General features: G+C 51.7%; 3 protein-coding genes across 5 annotated transcripts; all 3 read left to right on the forward strand.

Annotated features, from left to right (window-relative positions):
- Positions 1-305: 305 nt before the first annotated feature.
- Positions 306-5,812, forward strand: LOC114846347 (glucagon-like peptide 2 receptor). Its single transcript, XM_029135248.3, has 13 exons — positions 306-892; positions 1,703-1,799; positions 1,881-1,985; positions 2,297-2,418; positions 2,675-2,781; positions 3,168-3,324; positions 3,414-3,573; positions 3,682-3,742; positions 3,823-3,889; positions 4,053-4,141; positions 4,280-4,418; positions 4,502-4,543; positions 4,616-5,812. Exons 1-13 carry the CDS (start codon positions 821-823, stop codon positions 4,967-4,969), a joined length of 1,572 nt encoding a protein of 523 aa, XP_028991081.1. The 5' UTR covers positions 306-820; the 3' UTR covers positions 4,970-5,812.
- A 246-nt stretch (positions 5,813-6,058) lies between these two features.
- pts (6-pyruvoyltetrahydropterin synthase) lies at positions 6,059-7,864 on the forward strand. The gene is made up of 6 exons (XM_029135249.3): positions 6,059-6,278; positions 6,870-6,949; positions 7,037-7,059; positions 7,147-7,203; positions 7,492-7,562; positions 7,668-7,864. The coding sequence occupies exons 1-6, from the start codon at positions 6,187-6,189 to the stop codon at positions 7,789-7,791; spliced, it is 447 nt and encodes a 148-aa protein (XP_028991082.1). The 5' UTR covers positions 6,059-6,186; the 3' UTR covers positions 7,792-7,864.
- Positions 7,865-9,897: 2,033 nt separating this feature from the next.
- LOC114845943 (myosin-16) lies at positions 9,898-27,364 on the forward strand. Of its 3 annotated transcripts, XM_029134553.2 has the most exons (24): positions 9,898-10,041; positions 12,846-12,995; positions 15,620-15,847; positions 16,738-16,842; positions 17,369-17,455; positions 17,628-17,773; positions 18,229-18,319; positions 21,544-21,600; positions 23,094-23,180; positions 23,251-23,496; positions 23,565-23,682; positions 23,775-23,902; positions 23,972-24,168; positions 24,255-24,387; positions 24,457-24,673; positions 24,758-24,894; positions 24,980-25,083; positions 25,159-25,351; positions 25,441-25,644; positions 25,725-25,850; positions 25,937-26,107; positions 26,180-26,380; positions 26,456-26,602; positions 26,796-27,364. In XM_029134553.2, the coding sequence occupies exons 1-24, from the start codon at positions 9,958-9,960 to the stop codon at positions 26,949-26,951; spliced, it is 3,513 nt and encodes a 1,170-aa protein (XP_028990386.1). In that variant the 5' UTR covers positions 9,898-9,957; the 3' UTR covers positions 26,952-27,364. The 3 variants fall into 3 exon arrangements, with proteins under 3 accessions (XP_028990386.1, XP_028990388.1, XP_055360672.1); XM_029134555.3 differs by lacking the exons at positions 9,898-10,041; positions 12,846-12,995 and adding an exon at positions 14,675-15,192; XM_055504697.1 differs by lacking the exons at positions 9,898-10,041; positions 12,846-12,995; positions 15,620-15,847; positions 16,738-16,842 and having other exon boundaries at positions 17,404-17,508.
- Positions 27,365-27,417: the final 53 nt, after the last annotated feature.

Genomic DNA, 27,417 nt, shown 5'->3' on the forward strand with positions numbered 1-27,417 from the left:
TGACTTCGATATGAGCCCTGACTCCACCTGCCCCGTGCTGCAGGGCCTTGGGCTTTACACAGGCAACACTGGCTCTCCGCTCCTCCATTCGCTCGGGCCATTTGGTTTCCGTGCAGTTAGTTTACATTAGATCCCCATTAGTGTCAAAAACGCTGGGTAGTGCCCACTTACTGTGTGGGAAGGGAGGGGTCGGTGCCTGCTCTGCCTACGGCACACACAGGTGGTGCAGCATTTCTCATTGAGTGTGTTTTAAATGTGTGTATATATGCTCACGTACTGTGGGCTGCCACTGTGAGACACTGTACCGGATGTTGGGTATCAGGCTTCATCTTGATTGGTTGAGGGAGGACACGGTGGGAGAGGCGACTAGGCGCTGATGATCCACAGGCGCTCAGTTGCACCGCGTCCATAGGGAGCACAGGCTGATCCACCTCCTGCAGAGACCACCATCCAGCAGACAGGACTCCGGACTCATCGGGACCCCCTTCACCACTTCTGTCACGAGGAGGTCAGCTTTTGATAAATACCAGCTGAGGTGTAAGGGGTCAAGATTTGGAAACTGAAGGACGAGCGAGGTCCGTAGCGGTTCCAAGGAAGAGTGACTTCCAAACGCTCTATGTGGCTGCAAGTCAGCCTCCAGAGTCACGCTTTTCTGGAGCTCCCCGAGAAGTTCATCCGGACGTGATGGGGGAAGAAGAGCAGTGGTGAGGGGGTGCAGGGGGCTCCGATGAGGATAAACGCGAGGCCTGGGGAGACCAGGGGTGTGGTTTAAGAGGGGGAACCAGCTGAGGACTGCTTTTCAATGTAAACATACAGCGCCATGCCAAGCTCGCACAGAAGGACCGGGACCCCACTCCTGCTTTTAATCCTCTCTGCCGTCACCAACCACCAGGTAAAGACACACCAGATGCATATTGCTCTAAAATGTACTAGTTAACAGCCCGGCTTTGAGCTTTAATTTATCAAACTTTTAGCTGTATTATTTATAATATATGGATTTTAGCCATTTTAGAAGCTGCTGCCTGATCTAAAGCAACTTCAGTCCCATAGGAGACAGCGCTAAGGACAGAAGCTCTCGGCGTCGGTCTGAACAGGGTCTTTATAAGACCTAAATTAATTCACACGTGAAGTCACTTGGCCTTTTCATTGTTGTGTAAAGATTTGCAGGTTGAATTATTAGATGTATAATTAGTATTGTATTGTATAAAAGTACAGTAGGCTTTCAAAAAAATATTTAGAGTAGCAAATAATGAATTAATCATGTGTGATTAGGTATAAATTAATAAGGTAACTGTGAATAGTTGTCTGGACCTTTAGACTTTTATATTCTTAAAGCATAAATAAAGAGGTGTGGGCCCAAAAAAGCCTTATGAATTACATATTACACATTGTTTAAATATTCCCTCAATGACCCAAAGTGGTCCTGACTAAATGCTTCCACCAAGTGGGGAAATCAAAACACTGCAACATCCACATCTATTGCGACGCTGCAGTTCTTCAGAGCGGAACATACTGATCAGACTCATCAGTTAAATGGAACGAGCTCCTTCCGTCCACATCGTAGCGCGTAGACGGAAAAGCTGCTCCAAGGAAAGCTTCATCAAAACAACACACCAAAACCCAGCTCGTCTGTTACAAGCTGCAGCTTCACTCCCATTTCTTTCCTTGTTCCAATGCTTTCTATGAACGTTTCTCTCGTTAGGCAACAGCCTCAGTGCTCGAGAGCCTGATCGCTAAACGTGGCGAATACTGGGAGAAGTGCAACCGAACTCTGGCAGGAGGTGGACCCTCAACCAGCGGTGAGCCTCAGACGGTTGGGAAACAGCAGCATTTTAATTATCTTCACGACATTTGCAGAAGTTCTGCTTCTTTTCCTGCAGGGAACTACTGCAAAGGGGCGTTCGACTTGTTTGTGTGCTGGCCCCACTCGTCTCCCGGAAACGTGTCCGTCCCTTGTCCTTCCTACTTGCCGTGGATCAGCGAGGGTAAGAAAGCGAGGCTTGTGTCTCCCACCGTGTAACCACTTTGATCTTCTTCCATGAATGGCCCGTTGTTGCATTCACTTCACGTGAATGGAGTAGTGAGTGGATCACAGGGTGGACTGTCGAACCGGTCACAGGACGCAGGAGTGCAGCCGAAAGTTGAATCGTGTAATCAGAAGATGATGGTGATGAGGGTTCAAATGGCCACCGGTTGTCCTTTCCAGCCATCCTCACGCTTCCATTATTCCAGAATGAATCGCTTCAACAGCTGTACGATGATGTGACCAACGCGATCCCAATGAATATCCCCGCAGACAGCCCCAGGAGGGCACGCAGAGAGTGCCTGGAAAATGGAAGATGGCGACAGAGGGAGAACACCTCGGAGCCTTGGAGGGACGACTCGGAGTGCCAGAAGCTGGAATACTTTAAAGACAAGGTGAGGGGGGGCGCGTGAGATACGAGGGCTCGGCCGGTGGAAGGTTGGGTGATATGTGTTGTCTTATCTGTGCTGTGTGTGGGAGCTGAAGACTTATGATGGCCATTATACAGAAAATATCAGGGATCGCATTCTGGGCTCATCAGTCTTTAACAGCAGCCGCTAAAAAGAGTTTTTGGCTCACATACATCCATTTCCGTGTGTGTGTGTGTGTGTGTGTGTGTGTGTGTGTGTGTGTGTGTGTGTTTCTGCCCAGGAGGATGAAATGCTTCGCCAGACAGCCCTGAGGCTCATCTCTGTAATAGGCTATTCCCTGTCCCTGACCTCCCTCACACTGGCCACGCTGCTGATGGGCGTGCTGAGGTCAGTGCTTTCCACACCAATACATCAGCGGGTGAAAGGGAACGCGGCCGAAATGTTGAAACGCCGCGCTGGAGCCGCGAGCCCGTGTGTTCGTCTACGGCGAAAGCGGGTCAGGGTTCGACCGTCTGTAGCCTGCGACAGTCACACTGGATCGTCTTTGCTGGATGGAACGTTTAGCTGCTAATTGGCTTAGAAGACAATCATCTGATATCATGCAATGCTATTCAATACCAGTGCTGCTAGGAAGAAGAGGCCAAAGCCTTCAGAGAGACAATTATCCGTCATTAATATCGGTTAATAAAACCCAGGAAACGTTTCCATGTAGCTTCATGCGTCTTGATTACCTGTCAGCGCTCAGGTCGATGCCTCTCGTATCCCCTCCCCAGGAAGCTGCACTGCACCAGGAACTACATCCACATGAACCTGTTCGTCTCGTTCATCCTGCGAGCCCTGGCCGTCATCTCGAAGGAGGCCGTCCTGTACGTCATGTACTCGAACCTGCCGCAGGACGACTCCGGGTGGAACTCCTACTCGAGCTCCGCGGTACAAAAGCAGCCACTCAGGTGTCTGTGAACACGCGGAGGGGGGGGGGGGGGGGGGGGTTCCACTCACCCCTTCATTCTCCTCCGCAGATCGCGTTCATGTGCAAATTCTCCAAAGTGTGCATGGAGTACTTCGTGGCCTGTAACTACTTCTGGCTCTTGGTGGAGGCCGTCTTCTTGCACACGCTGCTCTTCACCGCGGTGCTGACCAAACGACGCCTGCTGAAGAAGTACATGTTGCTGGGATGGGGTGAGGTGTACACTATTATGATCAATCAGCACCTTTAGGCTCATGGGGTGATTTATTTGAAGCCCTACTTTTATTCGATGACCACTTAATTAGCATCTTTATCCTCAGGAACGCCGGTCTTGTTTGTGGCCCCTTGGACTGTGGTCAAGGTTCTATATGAAAACACAGAGTGAGTCCTCCGTTTCGTTCTTCATTTGTTCAGCTGAAACGTGTTTCGCCATTTGACTTGTTAAAACTCCCCCCCCCCAGATGCTGGTCCATTGTGAACAGATGGTTCTGGTGGATAATCCGGGGCCCCATCACTTTATCAGTGCTGGTGAGTCATGTGACTTTGAAGCCGTTGCGGGGCAGTCACGAGCAGAACCCATTGCTAATGACTCGGCACATGAACCCGGCCTCAGACGCAGGGTTCAGACGTTTGGTCGGCAGATCGCTTCTTCATGTAACACTGAAAAACAACGTTTGGTCGTGTGTTGCAGGTCATTTTCTTCATATTCATCAAAATCCTGATGCTGCTGTTGTCCAAGCTGAAGGCAGATCAGGTGAAATTTACAGACTACAGATACAGGTAGTTGGTGTTTTTAATGGCACAATAGGTTCCTGAGTTACACTTTACACTAAATGCTAATTGCTCCATTAACCTTAATTAAACTAATAAATCACTTCTGTGTTGAGAAGCTCATACTGGACTTATACGGTTTTTCAGCTTGGCCAGAGCCACACTGGTGTTGATTCCCCTGCTGGGGGTCCATGAAGTGGTCTTCACTGTGCTAATAGACGAATGCGTGGAAGGCAACAGTCGCTACGCCAGAAACTTCATCAACCTCACCCTCAGTTCGTTCCAGGTAACACTTTGAAAGTTCAGACCTTCAGACAAGAAGTGGAGAGTTTTGGTTGAGACTCTCAAATTCAATCTGCCATTTTTTAGGGATTCTTGGTAGCTGCACTCTACTGTTTCGCGAATGCAGAGGTACGCTTCTCTTTGTAGTTCTTATGAATGAGGCGAACCGGACGTGAGTAGAATTTTCTTTTCCTTCCTCAGGTCCAAGCTGAGCTGAAGAAGCGCTGGCAGATCTTCCTGTTCACCAACCGCTTCCAGGTCGCGAGCCGCTTCGGCGGCGCTCCCCTCAAGCACCTGTGGAAGCGCACGCGAGGGCGCCGGCCGCGGCGCTCGTACGACGAGGGCGGCGCGTCCGCCGTCCACCCGCACCTGCTCCAGGTGGCGGTGCACGGGGGCGGCGCCGTGCTGGCGCTGGGCGAGGTCAGAGGTCAGGGCCTGGCGGCCTGCGACGCAGCGGGACTCGATTTCCTCACCAGGAAAAGCGTGTCCAGCAGCGACGGAGAGATGACGCTTGGGGAGACCATGGAGGAGGTTCTGGAGGAGAGCCAGTTCTGAACCCATACACACACCTAGGACCCCACAAGCCCCCAAAGCCGCTGCTTTACTTCAAATGATGGTCATTCGATCACACAGTTAGTTACTTAGAGTAAACTGAACTACTGTATATTATATATAGAGGGCTCATAGTGTGAGTGCAGTTGTTTAGTCGCACCCTAAAGAACTGGTCACACCAAAAAACCAATTATGCTCACATTTTGGTGAGCTGTGCGGCGTCTACTCCGCCTTTCGCCCAGCGCCAGTTGAGATCGGACTCAGCAGAACCGCACCCTTAAAGAGGAAAACGAGGTGGCCGACGATGTGCCGCTTTTGGGTAATGAGATGCGTTTGTAGCATCAAATTAGTTCGTCCAAGAGTGTGGACTTAGCGTCAATCAGAGTCAGAGATGTTTGAGAGTGTGTTGTTGGTTAAACATCTGTATCAAAGGTCATTCGAGTTGCACAAAAATGCCTCGTTGCCGTAGCTCAGGCCCAACAGTCATGTAAACAGTTGTTTCTGCTACAGTCTCAGTATACACATCAAACACATTCATATCGTGTTCATTTATGGAAACAGTGACCCAACATATAACAGGCCAGTTTTATATATCCATATGATGCAACATCTGGATTGAAGTGTGCATATAAATACAATGTATTTGTTGTGTTCTTGTGAATATTTGTGAATAATGGGGCTCTGCTGTTCCGTATGTGCAGCGGGTCTTTCTGCGTTTTTATGTTTTTTCCATTAACCCCCAGCTTTAAGTGTAGAACGGGCGTTGTTGTACAGTTTCTATCACGTGTCCATGCAGTCTCATGAACCACGTACAGTGTGTGCACAAATAAAGCAAAGTTACCTGGTCCCTGGAGAGTTTTTATAACGTTTTTTTCTAATGAATTGCTTTAACAGTCACATATATTTTATATTACATATTTTTAGAAGGCCTCAGAAATTATATATACATAAATGAGGCAAATATAGTGAAAGGAGGCGCCTTTGATTCCGCCTACAGAACACAAGGGCCTCCTGTGGCTCCAGCCCGCTCACCCTGAGGCGTTCAATGGTCCCGATGCGCATCTGGGACATGTGAGTTGTACTTACGCCCCGATTTGAGCCAATGATCGCGCGGCGAGTCACGGGGCCCGCGGCTCTGGAAGCAGGCTATTTCATCGGCGCTCTTTGCGGACGGATGACAGGCGGACTAGTCCCCGTCCTGCCGCTTCCAGGTACCGAGCATGGCCGGCTCCTCCGAGAACGACGTCGCGACGGAGCGAATCGGATACATCACCCGCGTCCAGAGCTTCAGCGCCTGCCACCGGCTCCACAGGTAGCGCTCGGGTTATAACACGACAACCAGCCGCCTCGTAGTGAGACTTTGAGTGATCGTGAAGCTGATACGTGTATTATACTAAACGGATTATTGGGCAGAAAGATGACACTCGCCACGAGAAAAGACTGAAAGACAGCGAGCACGCGACCACCTACAGCCGTAGATTAGTACGTGTACCACCGCATGTTTCTAATGAATTAAACCTGTGGCATTAGCCGTATTCTCGCGGGATTTGTAGTTTGTGGATTTAGACGCGCTGAACCCTGTGCTGCCTTCACGTGCTGTCGGTAAAAAAACAACAAGTAGACGCACCCGAAATTATGCGAACAATTCATGACGGATACAAGAAAGAATCCAGCGAACGTATTGTTGATATGCAAAAACATTATTAAACTAATCTCACCTCATCTTTTTCCTCTACACGATATAATCTTGTTACAATTTACAAAATAAATCATTGGGAGATATTGGCTGTATTAGGTGTACCTAAAGGCAGCACGCGTCATTGGAACCTTTTGACCGATATAAAACCTAAATGAAAAGGTTAATCGATGCATTCACTTACATTGTGACATGTATCATTTGCAGTATTCACCTGAGCGATGAGGATAATAAAGACGTCTATGGAAAATGCAATAACCCCTATGGTCACGGCCACAACTACAAAGGTTTGTGTTTATACAAGCAACAAATTACATATATATATAGAGACACTCTGTCACATAGTTATTCATTGATTTGATTTCTGTCCACAGTGGAGGTGACGGTGCGAGGAAAGGTGAGGCTGCTTCATCACTCCATCACTGGCTGCACGGATCCGCCCTTTTTCATTGTGTTTTAAGCTTGGTTGTGTGTATGTTCGTAGATCGACCGTCTCACGGGCATGGTCATGAACCTGACAGACTTGAAGAAATGCATTGAGGTAAAACGTGCTCTTCTTAGTGGGCTTTTTAGTTAAGATCTGGTCTGATGGCTTCACACACACACACACACACGCGCACACACACACACACACACACACACACACACACACACACACACACACACACACACACACACACACACACACACACACACGGCACAGCCCTTCTATAAGATGCAACAGGCTGAAAGTGGCCTTTCCTGGATATTTATGTTTGAGTTTAAATAGAACAGTCATTCATTATGTATCACACCCTCCTTTGTGTTGTGAATTGTTTTCTTCCTGCAGGATGTCATTATGGTTCCACTGGACCATAAAAATCTGGACAAAGATGTCCCATACTTTGCCAACGTTGTCAGGTGTGTAGCTTTGTCACGACACTGTTTTTAGTGTAAAAACAGATTCAATGACAAATTCCATGCGTCAGTTTCACGGTTCCACTTGTTTTTTGCTCTGTCCCGCAGCACAACTGAGAACTTGGCCGTTTACATCTGGGACAACATGGTCAAGGCCATGCCGCCCAATATGCTGTACGAGATAAAAATCCACGAGACCGATAAAAACATTGTAATATATCGAGGAGAGTAGAGTAGACACAATGTGATGAGCATGTAATGTGATACTGTTACAATAAATGAAAAGCTTGTTTTGTGAAATACAATATCGTCCTCCTGATCCTGACTAAACCTGGTGTGGGAATATTTAGTGTTTGACCACTTGGGGGCGACACAATCCTTTTAGAAAAACGAGAAGCATAAAACCTTTATTGTCCAGATGCTTTCTGGTTATGCAGAACCCTGCTTGAAAGAGGCATCACATGAGGGTGGAGAGTTGGATTTCACGCAGCTAAATCTTTTACTTTTCTGCATTTACCTCACAGGTGTGCGTGAAAAAGAAAATTAAAAAAAAATAAAAGGCAGAAAGAAAACCTGTTGCGTTAATAATTTTGCTGAGTGTAGGCGGACGTTTAGTAAATGCCGTTCCTGTCGTGTGTGTGTGTGTGTGTGTGTGTGTGTGTGTGTCATGTGCGTAAATTTAGACCTCATCACGCATGACCTGACACTGGATGCGCGCAGACAGCCGATAACAAGGCCGATTTCTGTGCCAACGCTGTAATCTTGACGTCAAAAACTCAGCTGCCAGCTCAGACCTTTAATTAATCAAATTCCATAAACGTGTGTCACGCACACGCGGACAAGCCGCGGCACGACAGCGGCGGCGGCGGAGATAAACAGTAAAAGCGGGATTCCAGACCAGAATGGGCCTCTTGGCTCCTCCACGGTCTGATCTGAGCTCGGCGGAGTCTGACTGATCCTAGATCAGCTCTGCGGACGGACTGCTTACACTAGTGGGGAGACTCACAACAAATCAACCTCTATAATTATCCTCTGATAGAGGGCTGCAGGATTACTGCAATTAACAGCCGAAGCCTGTGATTATTCCGCTGTTTCGTGGAAAAGTATTTTTCACTGCACCTTATCGTCCTCATTCAACTTTGCTTTTATGTGCTGACAGGAGCAACTCTGCTCTTTACCCTTATGTGTGTTTAGCCTATAACAAAGCGGATGGATCGGATTACTGTACGGCTGCGCTAAGATGAGATCTATGGATTCGCGGCATTTTATTTTTGTTTGTGCTGAATGCCTAGACAGCAATGGGACGACCACCTGCGTGAGTCTGACCCTGCAGTAGTAGAAACATGGCGCCCCTGCAAGAAAAAGCTCCTCTAAAGAGCTCTCAGAGGATGGAGTGGAAGTGAAAGTGTCAAAGTGTGCAAAGAGTGGCATGATGGATATGAGGAAACTCACCAATAGGTAATAAATTGAATTTGACGTGAAGTTTTTCATGAGCACGGGGTCAAATTGATGATCTGAACACACACATGCTGGCTTCCGCTGCACTCGGGCCTCCGCAGCCGGATCCCGGCTGTCATCTGATCCCATGTCAGACAAATAAGCCTAAAACTCCACCGGCGGCGGGATTAAAAGCTCCAACGAGCCGCTCCCAGATCAAACGGGCCCCATTAGAGTCTGCGTGACTGCCTCCGTACCTGCAGCCAGTGGACGGCGCGGACACATGCAAAGTGATGGAATGGAGTCAAATCAGATATGAAGAAGAAAAACGCTGGAGCCGATAAGCTCCTCGTTTAAAGAACGCTGTCCAAGTCCTCCTCAACTAGTTACTTTGATTCCACAGGATCTATTAAAATACTGCCAGGGCAGATTCTCTCTGGTTCTACAACTTGCAGCGATAGAATGTTTTGTATAAGCTTTTATGAGCTTGCGTCGTCCCGTAGGTGGGGTTCTGTTCTTTGGGAGCCGTCAGAACACAGCGATCCCATCAGATCAGCACCTCACTGAGACCCTTCACCCTCCAGCACAATGTCTTCTTCAACTACAAAGCACTATTACAATGTACTGTATGTATAGTGAAGGGACGTAATTACTGCACTACAGTAATTTAAGTGTGTGTGTGTGTGTGTGTGTGTGTGTGTGTGTGTGTGTGTGTGTGTGTGTGTGTGTGTGTGTGTTTACCCCACCTCCCACCCTCCCCCCTGCTTCTCTCTGGGTCAGGTACTAGCACACACACCACCACCCTCTCTCTCTCTCTCTCGCTCGCTCTCTGTCTCTCGCTCTCTCTCTCTCTCTCCCTCTCTCTCGCTCTCTCTCTCTCCCCAACACACACGCACATGCTCCACTCCCTCCCCGCAGTCTGTTTGGGTGCAGACAGCATGGGCGGCTGCGAGCGCTGAGGATGGAGAAGAGAGTGTGTGTGATCCAGACTGACTTCCACCAGTACAGACCCACCATCACGCTGCACAGCAGATCCTTGGCACATGTAAGAACCCTGCTTCTCCACCTTTACTTTACTTCACTCTACTTTGTGTACACTTCTAATCCTCCCTCCGTCAAAGGCCTGGTCTCTTCATTGTCCTGCGCTCTTTTGCACGTTGCATTGCTGTAACAGGAGCCAGGGCTCGTCTTCAGCTCAGGCCCACGCCTCCTGAAGAAGAAGAGCTGCATTCATTCAACAGGGGGCATCAGAGTATGTAGATCTATACATGCGGAGGCAGTTGATGTGGAGTCATTTCCAGGTCAGAGGTCGTAGACTTGGTTGATGTGCTTCTCAGGTTTTGATAATGCAACTGAGCAACCTCTCACTTGTTTTAAGTAACTTTCCTGTTACTAACTACAGTAAATGTTTCAGGAACGCCAGTAGTCTGAGAAAGAGGCACTAGAGCGACTCCATCGAGTCAGTAAATCTAAAGTATGTAAAAAACGTGATGTGGGCACACAGTGGCTCAGGATGGGAGGGTGGAATGAGGGAATGTCTGTCATTCGGTCACAGGAGACTGGATTCATTTTGTCTAGAGCCGATATTAGGTCCCATCATAGACCAAACTCTTGTGTTTTGTGTCTCTTTGATGCTGATCTCCTGGTCTCTATCGTAGATCTAAAGGGCTTTTTAGTTAAGATCTGGTCTGATGGCTTCACACTCGCACAGACACACACAGACACACACACACACACAGGCACACACAGACACAAAGGCTGCGTGTGTGTGTGTGTGTGTGTGTGTGTGTGTGTGTGTGTGTGTGTGTGTGTGTGTGTGTGTGTGTGTGTGTGTGTGTGTGTGTGTGCGCCTCTACACTTAAACCGGCTGGAAGGAGTCCAGGATTCAACCACGGTGTGTTTCAGTCTGTGGTGTTGGTCAGGAAGGACCCCAGACGCTGCTGAGAGCAGAACCCCTCCACTGCGTTTACAGTGTCAACACTTATCTCTCCAGCGTAATTACCTGCAAACAATCATGCCACTGATATGATTTATGAGCTGGTAGCGCTGTAGCTGACCCACGGTGGGTCGAGCACATGAGCGTAGGTGGGCTGCGAGGTGCTTCGCTGATCAAAGGCCGCCTGTGACCTGGATCCGGGTTCAGCCAGAGTCCATTCAACCGGGCTCAGTTTTCATCATGACATCATGATCATCATGATCATCACGTGTCCGGCCGATCTTTAAAGTCAGTTCTGCAGTGTCCAAATGAGAAGCGTGATACTTTTCACCCCCCTTCCTGCTGAAGTCACCGGAGGTTTGCTTTACTGGGAGGAGAGGTGCGGCCGTGTTCCGTTTTTGTTCCGCGGGTTCGATAGGACAATTGCCCTCAACCATCAAAGCCTCGAGTCAACGCGCTGAACGGCTCCAACAAAGGGAGCCTGTGAGAGCAGCCCCGGCTTAACAGGCGTAAAGCGTGCGATTGTGCCAAAGGTGAGCCACCGATGGGCCGCCTTAACCCCCCCCCCCCCCCCCCTTTCCTGCTCCTCACACTCAATCCTGCGCTGACAGGTAAATGCGCCGCGCTGCTTGGAGCGGCTGCGGGCGAAGGAAGTTCAGGCGTGTCAGCGGGCGACCCCTCGAAACGCTCTCGTCCTTAGGTCTTGTTTGAACAAACGTGGCAATTATCGTCACACGGAAAGATGATCCCCCCCCCCCCCCAACCTGACAGGCCGCGCCGCTAAGCTAATGACGGCTCTTTTTCCAGCGGCGGCGGCGCTCAAGCAGCGACAGGTTTCCAGTGTGCGCTGTCTTCCTGCAGCCGCTTTAGAGCCTCCGCCCGCTCTCGCTGTGGTAAATCAGCTCACATCTGTTCTTTCCATGGACGGAAATGACATTTTGCCTTGTGTACTTTGGAAGCGCCGCTCGCTTTACTGTACCTGTAGGATCTTGCTCCAGTAGGTGTGGAGAGAGAATAGGCAGCGGACGACTGCTCTCTGCAGGATCCATCACCCGCTTTGGGTGATGCGTTCAGGTCACGGCTGGATGCTGAGTTTATGGTTGACGAAAGGCCTCGTGTGTTTCAGTTTTAGCCTGTGTGAAGCTCCAGCTCCAGACTGTGTATGTGTTGGGTCTAGTCTGGTGTAATGGACTGGTGGGGGCGGGGGTTCTGCTGATAAGACTCAGACCAGTTCTCCCCTGCAATAAAGTGCAGGCCACATACCGACAGCATCTTTACATAACTGTCTGTCTGTGATCTAAACTCTACCTCTGACCTTTGACCTCTGTACCACGAAGCCTAAGGCTCTGGGCCCGTTGTTAGTCTCAGCTGCCAGAAAGTGCCAGAGTGGTGGCGATAGCTGTTTTATCACCCAGCGAAAGGTTTTATTTCCAGAAAGCAACATGTCAGCGCGTTGAGTTATTGTCTGAGTCGACAAGACACTCGTCCGTTGCCAGATGTGTAGAATCGTGGACTATGGAGCTTTCGCTGCAACTGCAGAATGTGCGTGCAGTCGATCCATACGTACATGTGGATGTCTTTTAGAGAGCAAAGCGTGTGTGTGTGTGTGTGTGTGTGTGTGTGTGTGTGTGTGTGTGTGTGTGTGTGTGTGCGTGTGTGTGTGTGTGTGTGTGTGTGTGTGTGTGTGTGTGTGCGTGTGTGTGTGCGTGTGCGTGTGCGTGTGCGTGTGCGTGTGCGTGTGCGTGTGTGTGTGTGTGTGTGTGTGTGTGTGTGTGCGTGTGTGTGTGTGTGTGTTTGTGTGTGTGGACAGATAGCAGAGGGGAGTGAGCACACCTCCAGCCAGTGGAGCTGAAACTCCAGGCTCTCTCTGCACTCTGTGCCAGAGTCTGAGTCCATGGTCTCTGTCGTTGCAGCCGTTGCAGGAGGCAGGGATGAGGGAGCGAGACGAGCTGAGGAGAGCCGTGGAGCAGAGCGAGCGACTCCTCTCCAAGGTCCGCGAGCTGGAGCAGCAGAACGCTCAGCTGAGCAGGGAAAAGCACGAGGCGGCCACCAAATACCACGCTGTGAGTGTCCCGCTCTGCTCTCGCTGCTTCGTTTTTCCTACTCTCGCTTCAAGTCTCTTCCTTTCTGCTTGTGATTATGGCCAAATCGGAGTTTCCACTCGATAAGGGATTTTGAAGGTGGTCGTTATGCCGAGCGGATGGATGAATTAAGTGCATAATGATACCCTATAACAGCAGAGGGAGACGCGGCCACCGGGCTTCAGCTCGTTTTAGGGCTGTGGACCAGTTTCAGGAGGCGTGTCTCATATACAGTATCCACTGCTGGTATTACAGTGTTTTGGATGGGACACATCCCAGTCTGCATCTTTGTTTTTGTTCTTCCCTATTTACAGACAAACATTGTCTAAATTTAAATTAACTTAGATCATCCAACCATGACTAATGGTGTTAATCTGTGGAGGAGACAGATCAGCCCACCCTCAGTCAGAGCTGCTTAGTGCCTCCGCTGCCCCTAGGACACGTTCCAGTTTTCTAGGGGAAGTTCGTCCCGCTGCTCGTTAACCCCATCGTCCGCCGAGGCTGAGCTCCTCACGCATCCGTCATCGCAGAGGTAGGAGCAATTCCTCCTCCTTAATCAACCATGATGCACCTCTGCCCTGTTGGGCCAACGTTCCCCGAGCCTCAGACATGCTTAGGTTAGAGCTTACAGGCATCAAGCAGGCACAATATAGTGTAGTGTAAGTAGTGTAAGTGGGAATTTGCTTTTATTTTGAAAAAAAGTATCCAACAGATGCATTTACGTTAAATATCAAAGATCAGTCCAAAGATATTTCACTAATTCATTTAATTGGACCTCTTTTTTTTAAAAACAGTAATTAAATAATGATGAATTAAAGAAATATTCCTCATTATGGAAAAAAACATTTCTGCTCTACTGCTTGTTTGGATATAGACAGAGAAAAGTCTCACTGCTAATGGGAAATAAATGTAAAGTGCTCGCGCAAAGTTTGTTCCACGTTCCCCGGTTCCACATGTGGAAAAACCTTGAGTGTAGACTGAAGTTTCTGGGGCCCAGAGCAAACTGTGGGACAAAGGAGTGACAGGCAGAGAAGAATGAGGGTAGAGAGAGAGGAAGGTGGTTGGGGGGGGGTGGCTTCTGGTGAAAGGAAGACTGACGTGACGTTGAAGGACGAGGGTGAGGAAACAAATGCACGTACTGTATGAAGGAGTGAAGGACAGGCGATGAGGTGGGTTTGGGGTGAGAGCCTAACATTTCATATACAGTATGTTCTTACATACTGAGAGATGTTTTACGGTATAAACATTATTAGTATCTCATCCTTTGTTTGGTTGGTTTGTTGGTCCTGAGGGTGAGTTCATTATCTCATGAAGAGACCTCTCTGTCTCGACCACATATGTTTGAATACAGACGTAGGCGTTGCCTTTTTTCTGGTCGGAAGTCTTTCTCTTGACAGTGGCATCCTTCTATTTAGTGTTTTTTCACAATGTCGCCGTCAAATGTTCAAACTACCTTGAGTGAATACAGTCTGTCTGTCCGTCTGACAGCCCTCCTTCACTGTGTAGCTGCTCCAGCCTCTGTATCAGTCCATTCAAGACAAACAGCCACTCTGGAAACCCAAGCACAATATGCCTCACTGTTCTCGCCAAGATGAATGCCACGGCATTGTGGTGGAGCATGTGGGCGTGTGAGCACAGTCTGTGAGGAGAAAGTACATTTTTGACTCTGGATCACTGCCCTTGTTTTCTTGACGTCCAGAGGCATGAATTCGATGATAGGGAGGAGTTTCTGAACCGACACCCGGCACCGGTCGGGGTCCCTGTGGGACGCCTTCGACCACCTGCACCCGGGAGGAGGAGACTGGTCCGTGACGGGGGAAGATGCGAGGATGGTGGCGGGCAGAGTGGAGGCTGGAAGTGGGCACAGGAATGTGTGGAGTTCAGCGTATGCTGAAATGTGATATAGATGAAGACCTGAATGAGAAAAGGCAGGGGAGAAAAGAACAGGACAGAGAACGCTGATAAAGACTCAATGGAGCCCTTCTAGTGAAACTCCCCTGGGACCAGGACCGCTGCAACAGGAAGGAAGAGGGAAGAGAAGCTCTGCGTCATCAACATGAAGTCGGTGACGCCCCGCCAGCACCGCCGGTCCCCCTCTGCTGATGCCGAGCCGGAACCCGAAGCAGAGGAACTGGACTGGGACGGCTACAGCGCCACACTAGAGCCCAGCTTGGCAGCAGTAGGTACCAGTGTGTGTGACTGGAAGGTGATGCCAGAGGCTTAATCAGCTGTTGTTGCTGGATGAGTGTCAGATTAGCAGCAGAAGGAGGGACGGGTCCGTCTTATTGGGGCGGGGAGTGAACCCGAACCCAAAGATCTTCGTCTGTGGAAATGAAAGCAGATGGAAATGTGGTCGTCCGATCTTTATACGAATGCTCATATGTGGGTCTGCTGGTTCTGCACGCCTTGACTGGTGACTGGTCCAGTTATGAAGTAGCAGTGAGTGGACCGGGCTTTCGCGGGCAGGTCCTTCCGCTGCTGTTGACTAAGACGTGTAGTGTTTGGTAGAACTTGATTGATCACTGCATACCATTGTTCCTTTTATCACCAAAACCCAAGAACCAGGTGACGACAACGATGATCGCGTGTCGCTTGTGCACCCGCAGGAGCAGGAGAGCGCGCAGGCGTCCGAGCAGCACCGCGCCCGGCTGGAGAAGGCCGGGCGGGAGCTGGAGCGGCAGCTGTCCGGCCTGTCGGGGCGCCTGGAGGAGGAGCAGGGCTGCTCGGCCCAGCTCGCCCTGCACCGGGACCGGCTGGAGGCGGAGTGCAGCGGCCTCCGACGGGACCTGGACGAGCTGGAGAGCGCGCTGGCGGCCGCGGAGCGCGACAAACAGGTATTTCGGTTGGTATTTGAAGGGCAAAAGGTCACCGTCACAGCATTTTCCAGGCGTTTTGTTGTGCTTTTACTTTGAAAAGCAGAAAAAAAAATGGCGTCCAGCGGGACTTTTTTTTCCCCCCGCTCCGCTGACACTCACAAGCAGAGGCTGCTCTGTCATCTCCATTACAGCCCCCCACCAGAGTCCCCCACCTGCCCGAACGAGCTGTATTAAAGGATTAAGATGCTATCGCTGCTCAGGAATGCCCCACGAGTGCACCGTGCTCTCCGCACCGCGGGTGACGACGGATGAACAGCCTTTACTGGCACAAGTTGTTGGTTTAGCTTCTATAAAAGTCGCAGGCTGTTTTGATGTGGGCCACCAGGCTAAGAGCCCCATCCCACCAACAGGGGTATTGTAACAAGGCTAATTGACCGCGCAAACGGGCGCTAAGAGAGGAAACGTGCGAGGGCTCCTGAAAGCAACAAGTCCAAACCTGTGAGAGTTGATACAGAGGTTTGGAGGAAGAAAAAGATGACATGACTACAGTATGTCTGATATTTGCGGAATGCTGCCATTATGGCCGGACATGTGTTTGATCTAAGGAAACATGTGAGGTGGCTGCACCTTTTGAAGATGAAGACGCCAACGCGGTGGAAGGCGCGTTCGGATCAGTGCTCCATCCTCACACGTGTCTTCAATAGCAGCCACTATTGCAAACATGAAACCACGGGTCTTTGATGTTTATTAAACAAAGGAAGCGGCGTGTTTCTGTCATGAGAGGAGATAATTGCTTTATGGTGCGGCCCGTGATGGAGAAACCGCCTGCACATCCACAGAGAGGCAGCGTTGGACGGGGGTCCAGTGGATGTGGAGCCTCTAAAGCAGCTTTTCTTTGTCTCCGTCAGTCCTCGGACAGCGAGGTGAGGAAGCTGTCGGAGCGGTTGGTGCAGAGAGACGAGGCGCTGCAGCAGCTCCAGAAGGAGAGGGAGCATCTGGTGGAGCTCAGCCAGGTGAATTGAAGGATATTTATAACTAATAAGTCAAAATTAATCTCACATTGTCACATATTTACGGTCTTTTTTTTTGACGTGGATGATTGAGGCCTTTTGGGGAAAACCTGTGGAAGTTGTTCCTTGTTTCCATATGGTGCCTCCCAAACGTACGAGCAGCGGTTCACATGACAAATGACGTGACGGTTAATGTGGAGTGTTCATCGGTGCAGTCGATGGCCGTTTATCAGTGCGCAGTGAGATGCTCCCGAGGGCGAAGCAGAAAGCAGAAGCATACGAGCCACGGTCTGCCAAACTGTACACATGCTACATGTGCTCCCCATCGGACACGCTGTGCTGTGCATTAAGCTCAGATGCAGTGAAACGTATGAAATTTTAACCCTCGGAGCGTCGGAAGGATTCACTGTCACATCAAACCGATCTGAGACATCAAAACGCTGTCTTAGCAGCCAAAGGGACAGCGTCTCTGAGCAGAAATATGGCAAACAGATGGAGGAGGAGCCCAACGTGTCCTTTATCCCCACAGCAGGCCATGGAGGACCTGCAGCTGGAGGAGGAGAAGGTCGACTCTCTGACCAAAGACAGAACCAAGCTGCAGATGCAGGCGGAAGACGTAAGACCCCAACACTCGACCTCAAGTGAATGAACTGACTCTGTCACAGTCACGTGAGCAACGGGAACCAATCACATACTGCATCATTTCACATAATCAGTGATCAATATAAAATAAATTCTAAACATTGAAGTGCTTGAGGCCAACTGTGAACGTCTGGCGCCTCGTTTAGCTGGAGTACCTGCTGGAGCAGGAGCGCTGCCAGCGAGGCGAGCTGGAGCGGAGCAGGAGGAAGCTGGAAGGCGACAGCAGGTCCACGCAGGAGAGTCTGGGAGAGATGGAGAAGATGAGGCGGACCCTGGAAGACCTCATCAAAAGGTCCGTCCCCACAAATGTACATTAGGATGATATAATATATTACAATATGTTGGATTGTTGTGTTTTTTGCTGCTGGGCCTTCACCGAGAGCCCACATGTTTCTATCTGCCCTCTCCGACACGAGGACAAATTTGAATAAATCACCGCGCTTCACCCTCCGGCAACAATTACCCCACGACAAGACGGGAGCAAATTGTCCGGAAAGGCTCGCACAGGATCACAGCAACATCTCTGTCGGGGGTGTTACAACTCGCTCGGACTTACCTTGTTGCTAAGCTGCTATTTTCCAAACAGCCCGTGAAGCTTTGATCAGACGTAGGTCGCGCTGTCATTTAGCATAAGTCTCAAGCGAGCGGCATCAAGCTAAGAAAGACAGAGATTAGTGAGTTATACAGCTAATGTCTGTCAAACTCTGGTTAGACTCTCCAAGTGACAGTCTGTGCTTTTGTGTGAAGGAAGGACCTGGAGATCAGCAGCTGCAGCTCCAAGCTGGAAGCAGAGGAGACCCTCAACACGGACCTGCAAAGGAGGAGCAAAGAGCTGCAGGTCAGATTCCGCCGCTCGTCCGTTAAACCTGCGGGCTCTTCATCTCAGTGGCATCATCATCACCCCCTTAGGAGCCCCCGAGTGCATCTCATCATCTATAAATGCGATATTTGCCGTGTCGGCTCCAGTCTTCCAGTCAGGTAAACCAGATGCCTCAGTGTTGTTTTTACATTAGCGGAGATCTGGAGGTTTGACTCACGGTAGTAAAACTACACAAGACAACCCTTAAATACACCCTAAAGGTTTAAATGACGGCCTACGAAGATTTATGTGCTGGGAGATACTTAAGGGGAGAATTATGAGCTTCTGTGGGACTGCGCAGGGCAACAGACAGGCTTTGTTTCATTTGTGTGTGTGCTCTACAGAGCCTGTATGTGTCTGCACGGGTCGGTCGGTGGGGAAAAGAACAAATCACGCAAGCTGAAAGATGACACTGCAGGGTCGAGTGTGAGAAAAGGGGGCCAAATCCACAGGTTTATTAGAAGACGTGACGGAGCCAGAGAAACAGGAGTCCTCGTCTGTGGCTCTGAGACGGGTTGAGGGACGCATTCCTGCTTTTCAGCACAGCTGCTGGCCTCCGCGCCGCCATTGGCCCGCGCCTGTGAGGAGACGGCTACAACGCCCGCTTTCCTCCAGTATGAGCACATAAAAGAGACAAAGGGCAGTAAAGTGTCGTCGATGCAGACGAATCCAGGTGACTCAGCTTTTTATTGTGACTATTATCGAGTCCGGTCTCCAAAAAGGGATGGAACGTGGGCTCATCTTATTCTGGAGGAATTATTGGATGGATTCGAGACAAAACTCCCTTCGACCATAGTCACGTTATCTGGTTTTGCTCATCTTAGCTTACACAGTGCTTTGTCCTGTGCCTGGTGTTTAGTCTGCCTCCGTGCATCCTGTCTGATCCTTCCATGATAGAACGTGGTGTTATCAGAGCTTGAGTGCATGTTGCAGACAGTGAGGAGCGTCTTTGTGGAGTGGAGGCAACGAGGGTGGATGCGCTCACGTTTGCTGTAGCTTCTCCCGATCCCACAATAAGCCTATTATACAGTATGAGTGTGTGCCCCCCCCCCCCCCCCCCCCATCCCCCGGTGGTCCAGGTGCAGGTGGTCCAGCTGTTCGGACCACGTCTTCATCTGCCCACTTATTTCAGTCACAGTAATGTCTCCACCAGCTACAACTTAATCAGAGGCCGAGCTTTGTCCAGTCTTGGCTGTTTGCTTGGAAAACGGAGGCTGAACTCATGCAGAAAGCACCTGCCTTGAGGTCATCCGTGCCTGTTCCTACCTGCAGTCGCATTTTACTGTTAGGCGACCTCCATTATGAGTGTAAAGGCGGACGCTTGGTGCTGGAGCGGTGTAGCAGCCCTTCAGGTGGAGGGCGTGGTGATTGACCGCTGCGCAGCCTGACGTGGACCTGATTTATCACCGCTGCCATGGCAACCGAGTCCTTAAACCTTGTGCCAAGCAGTAAAAGTCTGCAACCTTAAACTTTTATTATTTTAGTGTTTGTTTGGGTTGCCATGGCTTTATTGTACTGGATGACTGGGGTCCAGTAGGCCCGGTACCGGGCTCTGGGCCAGGCGGTGCTGAGGCAGGACTCTGTTTGGCTGTTGTTTCTTCTTCCAGGCGACGCAGGGGATCTGACAGGATACGACTGCCCACGCTGCTGAACTGCAGCTATGAGGCCACATCTGATTGTAATTTCCACACAAGCATAATGGTTTCAGAGCACAGCAGGGGGAAAAAAAACATCAATAATTTGAAGATCAAACACCCGTCAAGCGTTCTAGCACTGATGGGCTCATTTTGTTATCCCTCACATGCAACAAATAGAGAAATGGGATCATTTAGAACGCATGTGTTCTTAGCTGTGCACAAAACCAACGCATAAACATGTTCCTGTCATAGATTAGTCCAACTTCTGTTGTGTTTCCTGCAATTGTATTAGAGGCGCAATATTTATTTTGAGGCTGCTGCGAAGAAGGGAATTTAACAAGGAACAGATATGAGAAGGGAGCAGCCTGAGAGAGGCTGAGCGTGCACGAGGGGGCGTGGACAGCACCATGCCGGGGCGGGGGCCGGGGGGCGGGTGGGGGCGATAGCTAGCAGGTTAGACCCGAGACGGTCGGCAGAGATGTCGGCTTGGATGTTGGAGCTCAGGTTTGAGAGAAAAGAAGAGGAAACGGAGCCACGGAGCGTTGATACACAGTAAACCCACACCGCCGCCAACGGGCTGGAGGAGGGAAGTGTAACCGTGTGTGTGTGTGTGTGTGTGTGTGTGTGAGAGACAGTCAGTCAGTCAGTCAGGGAGTTGGCTGCTACTGCCTCACCATGGCTGCTCTTTCTGCAGATGTGCTGCTCTGGCATGTGAGTTTCCATTCCACTTATCCGCTTACTTTTTGTTTGAGTCTGAACTGTTAATAGCTCGATGTGCAGCTGCTGCCAGATTTAAAGCGCACGTGGATCGTCAGTTACTCTAATCAGCGCGTCGCCCTGCAGCGTGATTCATCGTGCATGTGTTTGTGTTGGTTCACAATGCGTCCTGGCCCCGGCTGCTTCGAGGTGCTGCTCGGGGCCACGCGCCGTGTCAGACACACTTCCTGACACCGAGACACAGATAGAAACGGGAGATAGTGGAGAACATGACACCGCGTGGAGGGATGAGGGGGGCTCGCGATAAACAGTACCATACGCGGCTTTGGCGCGAGATCAGTGCTGCTGGTGATTTACCTGAGTCGGATGAGTTCCAAATAATGTAATGGCTTAAATATAGTAGTTTAAAGTAACTAGTCACAAATTCTCCTGATAGTGAAAAATACTAGATAAACTCTCTATTCATTCTCAATGCTGACTGAAAAAAAAGCCCCACAGACTAAATGTCCAGTGTAAAACCACCAGTCAGCAAAAACATCACCAATTCCTCGAATGTGAAGAAAATGTCAGAGGCTTTTGGGTCTCGCTGACCGAGCGCTGGGTCAGACAACAGATAATGACGGTGCCTATAGACATTCTTGCTCTAAATTGCTACCTGAGGAAAACTCCGGAGGCGGCGCCGGCTCCCTGGAGAAAGCAAAGGGCACGAGGCGGCCTCACCGCCGACGCGCAGGCGCTGCGTTGGAACGGCAGACGCCCCCCGGAGGTGACGCCCTGTGAAGGCGGCGGGTCGCGGCTCGGCCTCACGTCCTTGTTGCATTTCACATTTGAGCCTCTTCCGTCCTTTAGGCTCGCATTGAGGAGCTGGAGGAGGAGCTGGAAGCGGAGCGGGCCGTGAGATGCAAGGTACAGTACAGCACCTACATGTACATGAGAGGAGCACTGTGCGACCCCCCCCCTCTAAACTCAGAGCAGATGAGCCTTAAATCTGCCTGTGGGCCACGGGGCAGAGGCAGATGCCAAGCAGCTCTGGGATCAGCTGCGGAGTGAAACATGGCCGACGTGTGGGACGTCGGTGGGGTTTTGCGCCTCCAGTCACCTCAAACTATCTGCACCTGTGATAATAAACTCATGGGGGAGAGACCTCGTGTTTTCCATTAAGATAAAGGGCAACCCCAGAGGCACGGAGGGACCCTACATCCTTTGTCCGGCTTCTTATTCTATTATCTTCCCTTCTGACACAAACACTCCCACAGTCTTGCCTCTAGAAGCTAATTAGAAACTACAGTTTTTCCCAACTCTAGATCATGAAATATTTCAAAACAGAAAGCTTGTATTCCAGAACGTGCATATTTCACCCACAAGCCTAAATGTGTGTCCCACTCTGGGTGGTATCCTAATGCACCCCCCCCCCCCCTTCACGCACACACCTCCCACCCATAAGAGGCAGGCACAGACCTGCAGCTCTTTATCTGCTTTGAGGAGCTCAAATAGGACATACCTCGGCCGCAGACAGGCCCGCTATTGTCAGGGTCTGCTCCTCAGGGCACGCGGGGGAGATGCGATCAGCAGATAGAGGCCGACTGACAGCACTGTTCTCCCAGCTGGAATTCCTCCCAGGCACACACATTTATACAGTAAGGTGTGTTGATGCCACACCAGCTCCTGTGTGTGCTGGGATGGACACTGGAAAAGATAAGACGCGGAGCTAGGAGCTGGGAGAGTCGCGCCCCTCCTCTTCCACACTCCTGTGTGAATGAAGACGACTCTCCCTTCGCTGGGGCGCTGACCTCCCATGAACACGCGAACGCTGATGTCAGGCTGTTGACTCAGTCAGGCCCAGGCTGTGGACGCAGAGGGTGGGGATCATCTGAGCCCCCCCCCCCCCCCCCCCCCCCCCCCGGTTCTGTCCGAAGGTGTGTCGCCGGCTGCTGAGACTCCGGCGTCTAAACCAGCTGTAAAAGATCAGCGTACTGCAGAAACAACAAGTGCTTGTGCGTTAGAAACTCCTTCCATGTGTCCTGGGGCTCGGTTGAGCGTGAGAAGTGTCTCTCTGAGCCTTTTATTAGCTCAACTGTACAGTACATCACTATTCCTGGAGCTGGAATATGTTATATGTCGTATTCAACAGCGCATTTTAAAAATCCATTATACAGCATTAAAGTGGAATGGAGTTTTATCGTGTTACGTCATTAACTGGCATCCAGTTACATTCTACTGGTAATCATTAAAACTGCCCTGTTTTTGATTTCATTTTCACAATTTATATGGATTATAACTCATACTTGAAAGGTTGGGAGGCTTTACAAGCCAAGGCTGCTATATTACATGCACATGAGCGCCTCAGTGTTGTTGGGCGTCATCACAGCCTGTTCATAGACCTCCAGTTACATTTACAGGTGGAGAAGCAGAGGGCTGACCTGACCAGAGAGGTTGACGACCTCACCGACCGACTGGAGGAAGCCGGAGGGGTCACCGCCTCGCAGGTGCGTTATCTGTCCTATCGCCTTGTGATGCCCGTCACAGGGATGCAGCTGGGTTGTGTGTCATTCACAGATGGAGGCCCATAAGAAGCGAGAGGCCGAGCTGCAGCGTCTGAGGAGAGACCTGGAGGAGTCCTCGGTCCAGTCGGAGGCCCTGGCCGCGACCCTGAGGAAACGGCACGCCGACGCCATGGCCGAGGCCGGCGAGCAGTGCGAGGCGCTGCTGCGGGTCCGGGCCAAGCTGGAGAAGGAGAAGCAGGGCCTGAGGGCGGAGGTGGACGAGCTGGCCGCGGCGCTGGAGAGCGCGCAGAAAGCCAAGGTGGATACCTGGGTCCGCCCGCAGTGACGCCAGACGGACGGGTGTGTGACTGGTGACTGTGGTTGCAGGCGTCCGCAGACGGGCAGGTGAGGAAGCTGGAGGAGCAGCTGGCGGAGGCCGTGAGGAGAGGCGACGACCTGCAGAGGACGCTCACCGAGCTCAGCGTGGCCAAGAACAGACTCACAGGTACAGTCAGTGTCGTCACGCTGGCACAGAGGCCGCTTTTAAATGCTCCACGGAGGTCCTGGAGCAGTCAGTGCTTCTGTTTGTCCCCTCAGCCGATAACGCAGACTTCAGTCGACTCATGGAGGAGGCTGAGGGCAGAGCCAGTCAGCTGACGCGCTCCAAAACGCTGCTCCAAAGCCAACTGGAGGAGCTGAAGAAGCAGGTGGACGAGGAGGTCAAGGTCAGTGCCCCTCGAATGAGTGGAAGGTGCCGTGCGTCCGCGTTCTCACGTCCGCGGCCCGGCTTCCAGTGTAAGCAGGCGGTCGCCGGCAGCCTGGGCTCGGCGCGGCAGGAGTGCGAGGCCCTGAAGGAGCAGCTGGAGGAGGAGCAGGAGAGCAAGCAGGAGCTGCAGCGCCTCGTCTCCAAGCTCAACGGCGAGGTGACGCACTGGAGGACCAAGCACGAGTCGGACGCCATCCAGCACGCCGACGAGCTGGACGAAACCAAGTAGGTGGCGGCGGCGGTGGCGGCGGCGGCGGCGGCGGCTGAGGCCCTCGCGTCTCAGAGCAGGACTTGAACGGTGTGTGTTCCAGGAGGAAGCTGGCGATCAGGCTCCAGGAGGCCGAGGAGGCCGTGGAGGCCACGCAGGCCAAGTGCTTCTCCCTGGAGAAAACCAAACAGAGGCTGCAGGGAGACGTGGAGGAGCTCTGCATGGACCTGGAGAAGGTAGGGTTCTGCGGCGGGCGGCGCGGGGGGTTCGTTGGCGCGGGCTGAACGCGCGGTCGCCGTCCTCAGGCCGGCAGCTGCGCTCAGGCTCTGGACAAGAAGCAGCGGCTCCTGGAGAAGCAGCTGGGCGACTGGAAGCAGAAGTGCGAGGAGCTGGTCGCCGAGGTGGAGGCCTGCCAGAAGGAGAGCCGGCAGCACGCCGGCGAGCTCTTCAAGCTCAAGACGGCTCACGAGGAGTCGCTGGAGCAGCTGGAGGTGCTGCGCAGGGAGAATAAAGCCTTCCAGGGTAGGAGGACCCTCGGGCGCCGCCGGCGAACAGACAGACCTCAGAACCAGGGCTCATCTGGGCGTCTGCGTGCCTGTGTTGCAGAGGAGATCGCTGACCTCACCGACCAGCTGTCTGACGGAGGCAAGAGCGTCCACGAGCTCCAGAAGGCCAAGAGGAAGATCGAGATGGAGAAGGAGGAGCTGCAGGCGTCGCTGGAGGAATCTGAGGCGGCGCTGGAGGTGGAGGCTTCAAAAAGAAGGTCTACGTGCTCCCACAGCATGACTGGCTACCAGTATCATATTTCTGTTGTCTTCACCTCGTCAGGCTGAGGAGACCAAGGTGCTGAGGCTGCAGCTGGAGTTGTCCCAGGCTAAAGGGGACCTGGAGCGCAGAGTGCAGGAGAAAGAGGAGGAGATGGAAGCCGCCAGGTACCTCATGTGCCATTCATTGTGTCTCAGTGTTCTGCAGAGTCACTGACACACATCCATTCATTCTCCTGCCAGAAAAACCCACCAGCGGGCATTGGAGTCTGTGCAGGCCAGTCTGGACGTGGAGGTGAAAGGCAGAGCGGAGGCCCTGAAGCTGAAGAAGAAGCTGGAGGCCGACGTCAACGAGCTGGAGCTGCAGGTGGACCTGCTCACCAAGAGCAACGCCGAGCTCAGCAAGAACGGGAAGAAGATGCAGCAGCAGATCAAGGTGCGAGCGGCGAGGTGCAGGAAGCGTCTCGATTTCTCCGCAGCGAGTGTTCGTGACCCCCCCCCCCCCCCCTCCCCCCTCTGTTTTAGGAGGTGCAGGCCCAGCTGGAGGAGGAGGTGCGGAGCCACGAGGAGCGCAGGGAGGAGCAGGCAGCCACGGAACGCCGCTGCCTCCTGCTGGCCAGCGAGGGAGAGGAGGCCGCCGCCGCCCTGGAGAGCGCCGAGCGCGCCCGCAAGGCCCTGGAGGCGGAGCTGCAGGAGGCCAACGAGAAGTACAGCGACCTCAGCAACCAGGTGATCCACGACGTCGTCACGCCGGTGAAGTGCCGCCAAAAAAGATCCCACCGACTCACGCTGGCGCTCTTTTGTGACAGTTTCAATCGGCTCTGAGCGGGAGGAGGAAGCTGGAGGTGGACCTCCAGACTCTGCAGCAGGAGCACGAGGAGCTGCAGGGGGAGCTGAGAGGATCCGCGGACAAGTCCAAGAAGGCCGGCGCTGAGGTGAATCGCACAGAACGCACACGCTGGTGAGAACTCGAAGCTTCGTCGTTTGTCGCATTGTTAATTTACCCGCGTACCTGCCTCAGCTGGCGAGGGTGGCCGAGGAGCTGCGTCTGGAGCAGGAGCACTCTCTCCACCTGGAGAGGGTGAAGAAAGGCCTGGAGGCCCAGATCAAGGACATGGGCGTCCGGCTGGACGAGGCCGAGCAGATGGCCCTGAAAGGAGGCAAGAAGATCATCCAGAAGCTGGAGGGAAAGGTACGATTTGCCGCGGGCTCCCCGTCGGACTCACGCTCCTCAGATGGAGACCTCTAACGGCGTCCGCCGCAGGTGAAGGAGCTGGAGCTGGAGCTGGACACGGAGCAGAAGCGCCACGCCGAGACGGTGAAGACGCTGCGGAAGAACGAGCGCCGGCTGAAGGAGCTGCTGTTCCAGACGGAGGAGGACCAGAAGAACCAGCAGCGGATGCAGGAGCTGGTGGAGCGTCTGCAGAACAAGATGAGGGCCTACAAGCGCCAAGTGGAAGAGGCCGTGCGTCACCTCCACCCGTTGCCGCCGCAGGTCACGCGCGCCCCGCTCACGACATGCAAACTGTTCTGATTGCAGGAGGAGCAGGCGAACATGAACCTGGCCAAGTACAGGAAGACCATCCACGAGCTGGATGACGCCGAGGAGCGGGCCGACATCGCCGAGTCAGCGCTCACCAAGATCAGGACCAAGAACAGAGGCAGCTTTGGCAAAGGCTACTCTTCTGTAAGTAACCTGCCTCGAAGGGCAGACGATGAGCCGATATGACGCTATTAGCAGCTCTGGCGCCACCATCGGGTGAAATGTTGACCAGCAACTCTTCCAGCATTATCATTATAACAAACAAAGCCAGTGAGGTTTATTAAGAGGCCCTTCATCACCATACTAATACCAATGAGGCGTGTCTTCTCTCATCCAGGGATACAGCACGCCGTTCCCCGGCCTGGTCAGGTCTCCCAGCTCTGCGGGCTCCGAGGGCAGAGGGGAGAAGATCCTCAGCGACGACAACGAGTCCGTGAGCTCCCTCATCCCGGCCTATCTCAACTCCCTCAAGAAGCTGATGATCGATGATTAGGTCTGACTGTCTCCTGAAGACATTAAACTATGTGTGTGAACCTGTACTGTACTGATCAGTGTCCTCATTATACTCACTCCTTCTTCTTCATTCTACTTTATAATGTAATTTTTGCGTGTAGAGACAGTACTCAGAGTCAGTCATGTCATAAATTACATCAACAATCAGTTTTGACTTGTAACTGGCTTATAAATGAGTCCGAATTATAAAGCATAATTAAGTGTTTCCAAGTAAAATCTGCAACAAGGTGCTATGGATGCTTTAGCTCAGAGCATCAATATCTAAGTACATTAAGTCCAAATGTATCACATATTTTACTATCTGTTATAACCTGTAATGAGGCTTGAACAAACCACTTTGTTGTTTAATGTGAATGATTTTTTTTTGTAGTAAATAAAACCCATTTCCATTGGTCCCATGTGTCTTCGTTTACACTACACATCCCACAAGAAACGACGTGAAATAA

The sequence above is a fragment of the Betta splendens genome, chromosome 19 (assembly GCF_900634795.4).
Source record: "Betta splendens chromosome 19, fBetSpl5.4, whole genome shotgun sequence".
Taxonomy (NCBI): domain Eukaryota; kingdom Metazoa; phylum Chordata; class Actinopteri; order Anabantiformes; family Osphronemidae; genus Betta; species Betta splendens.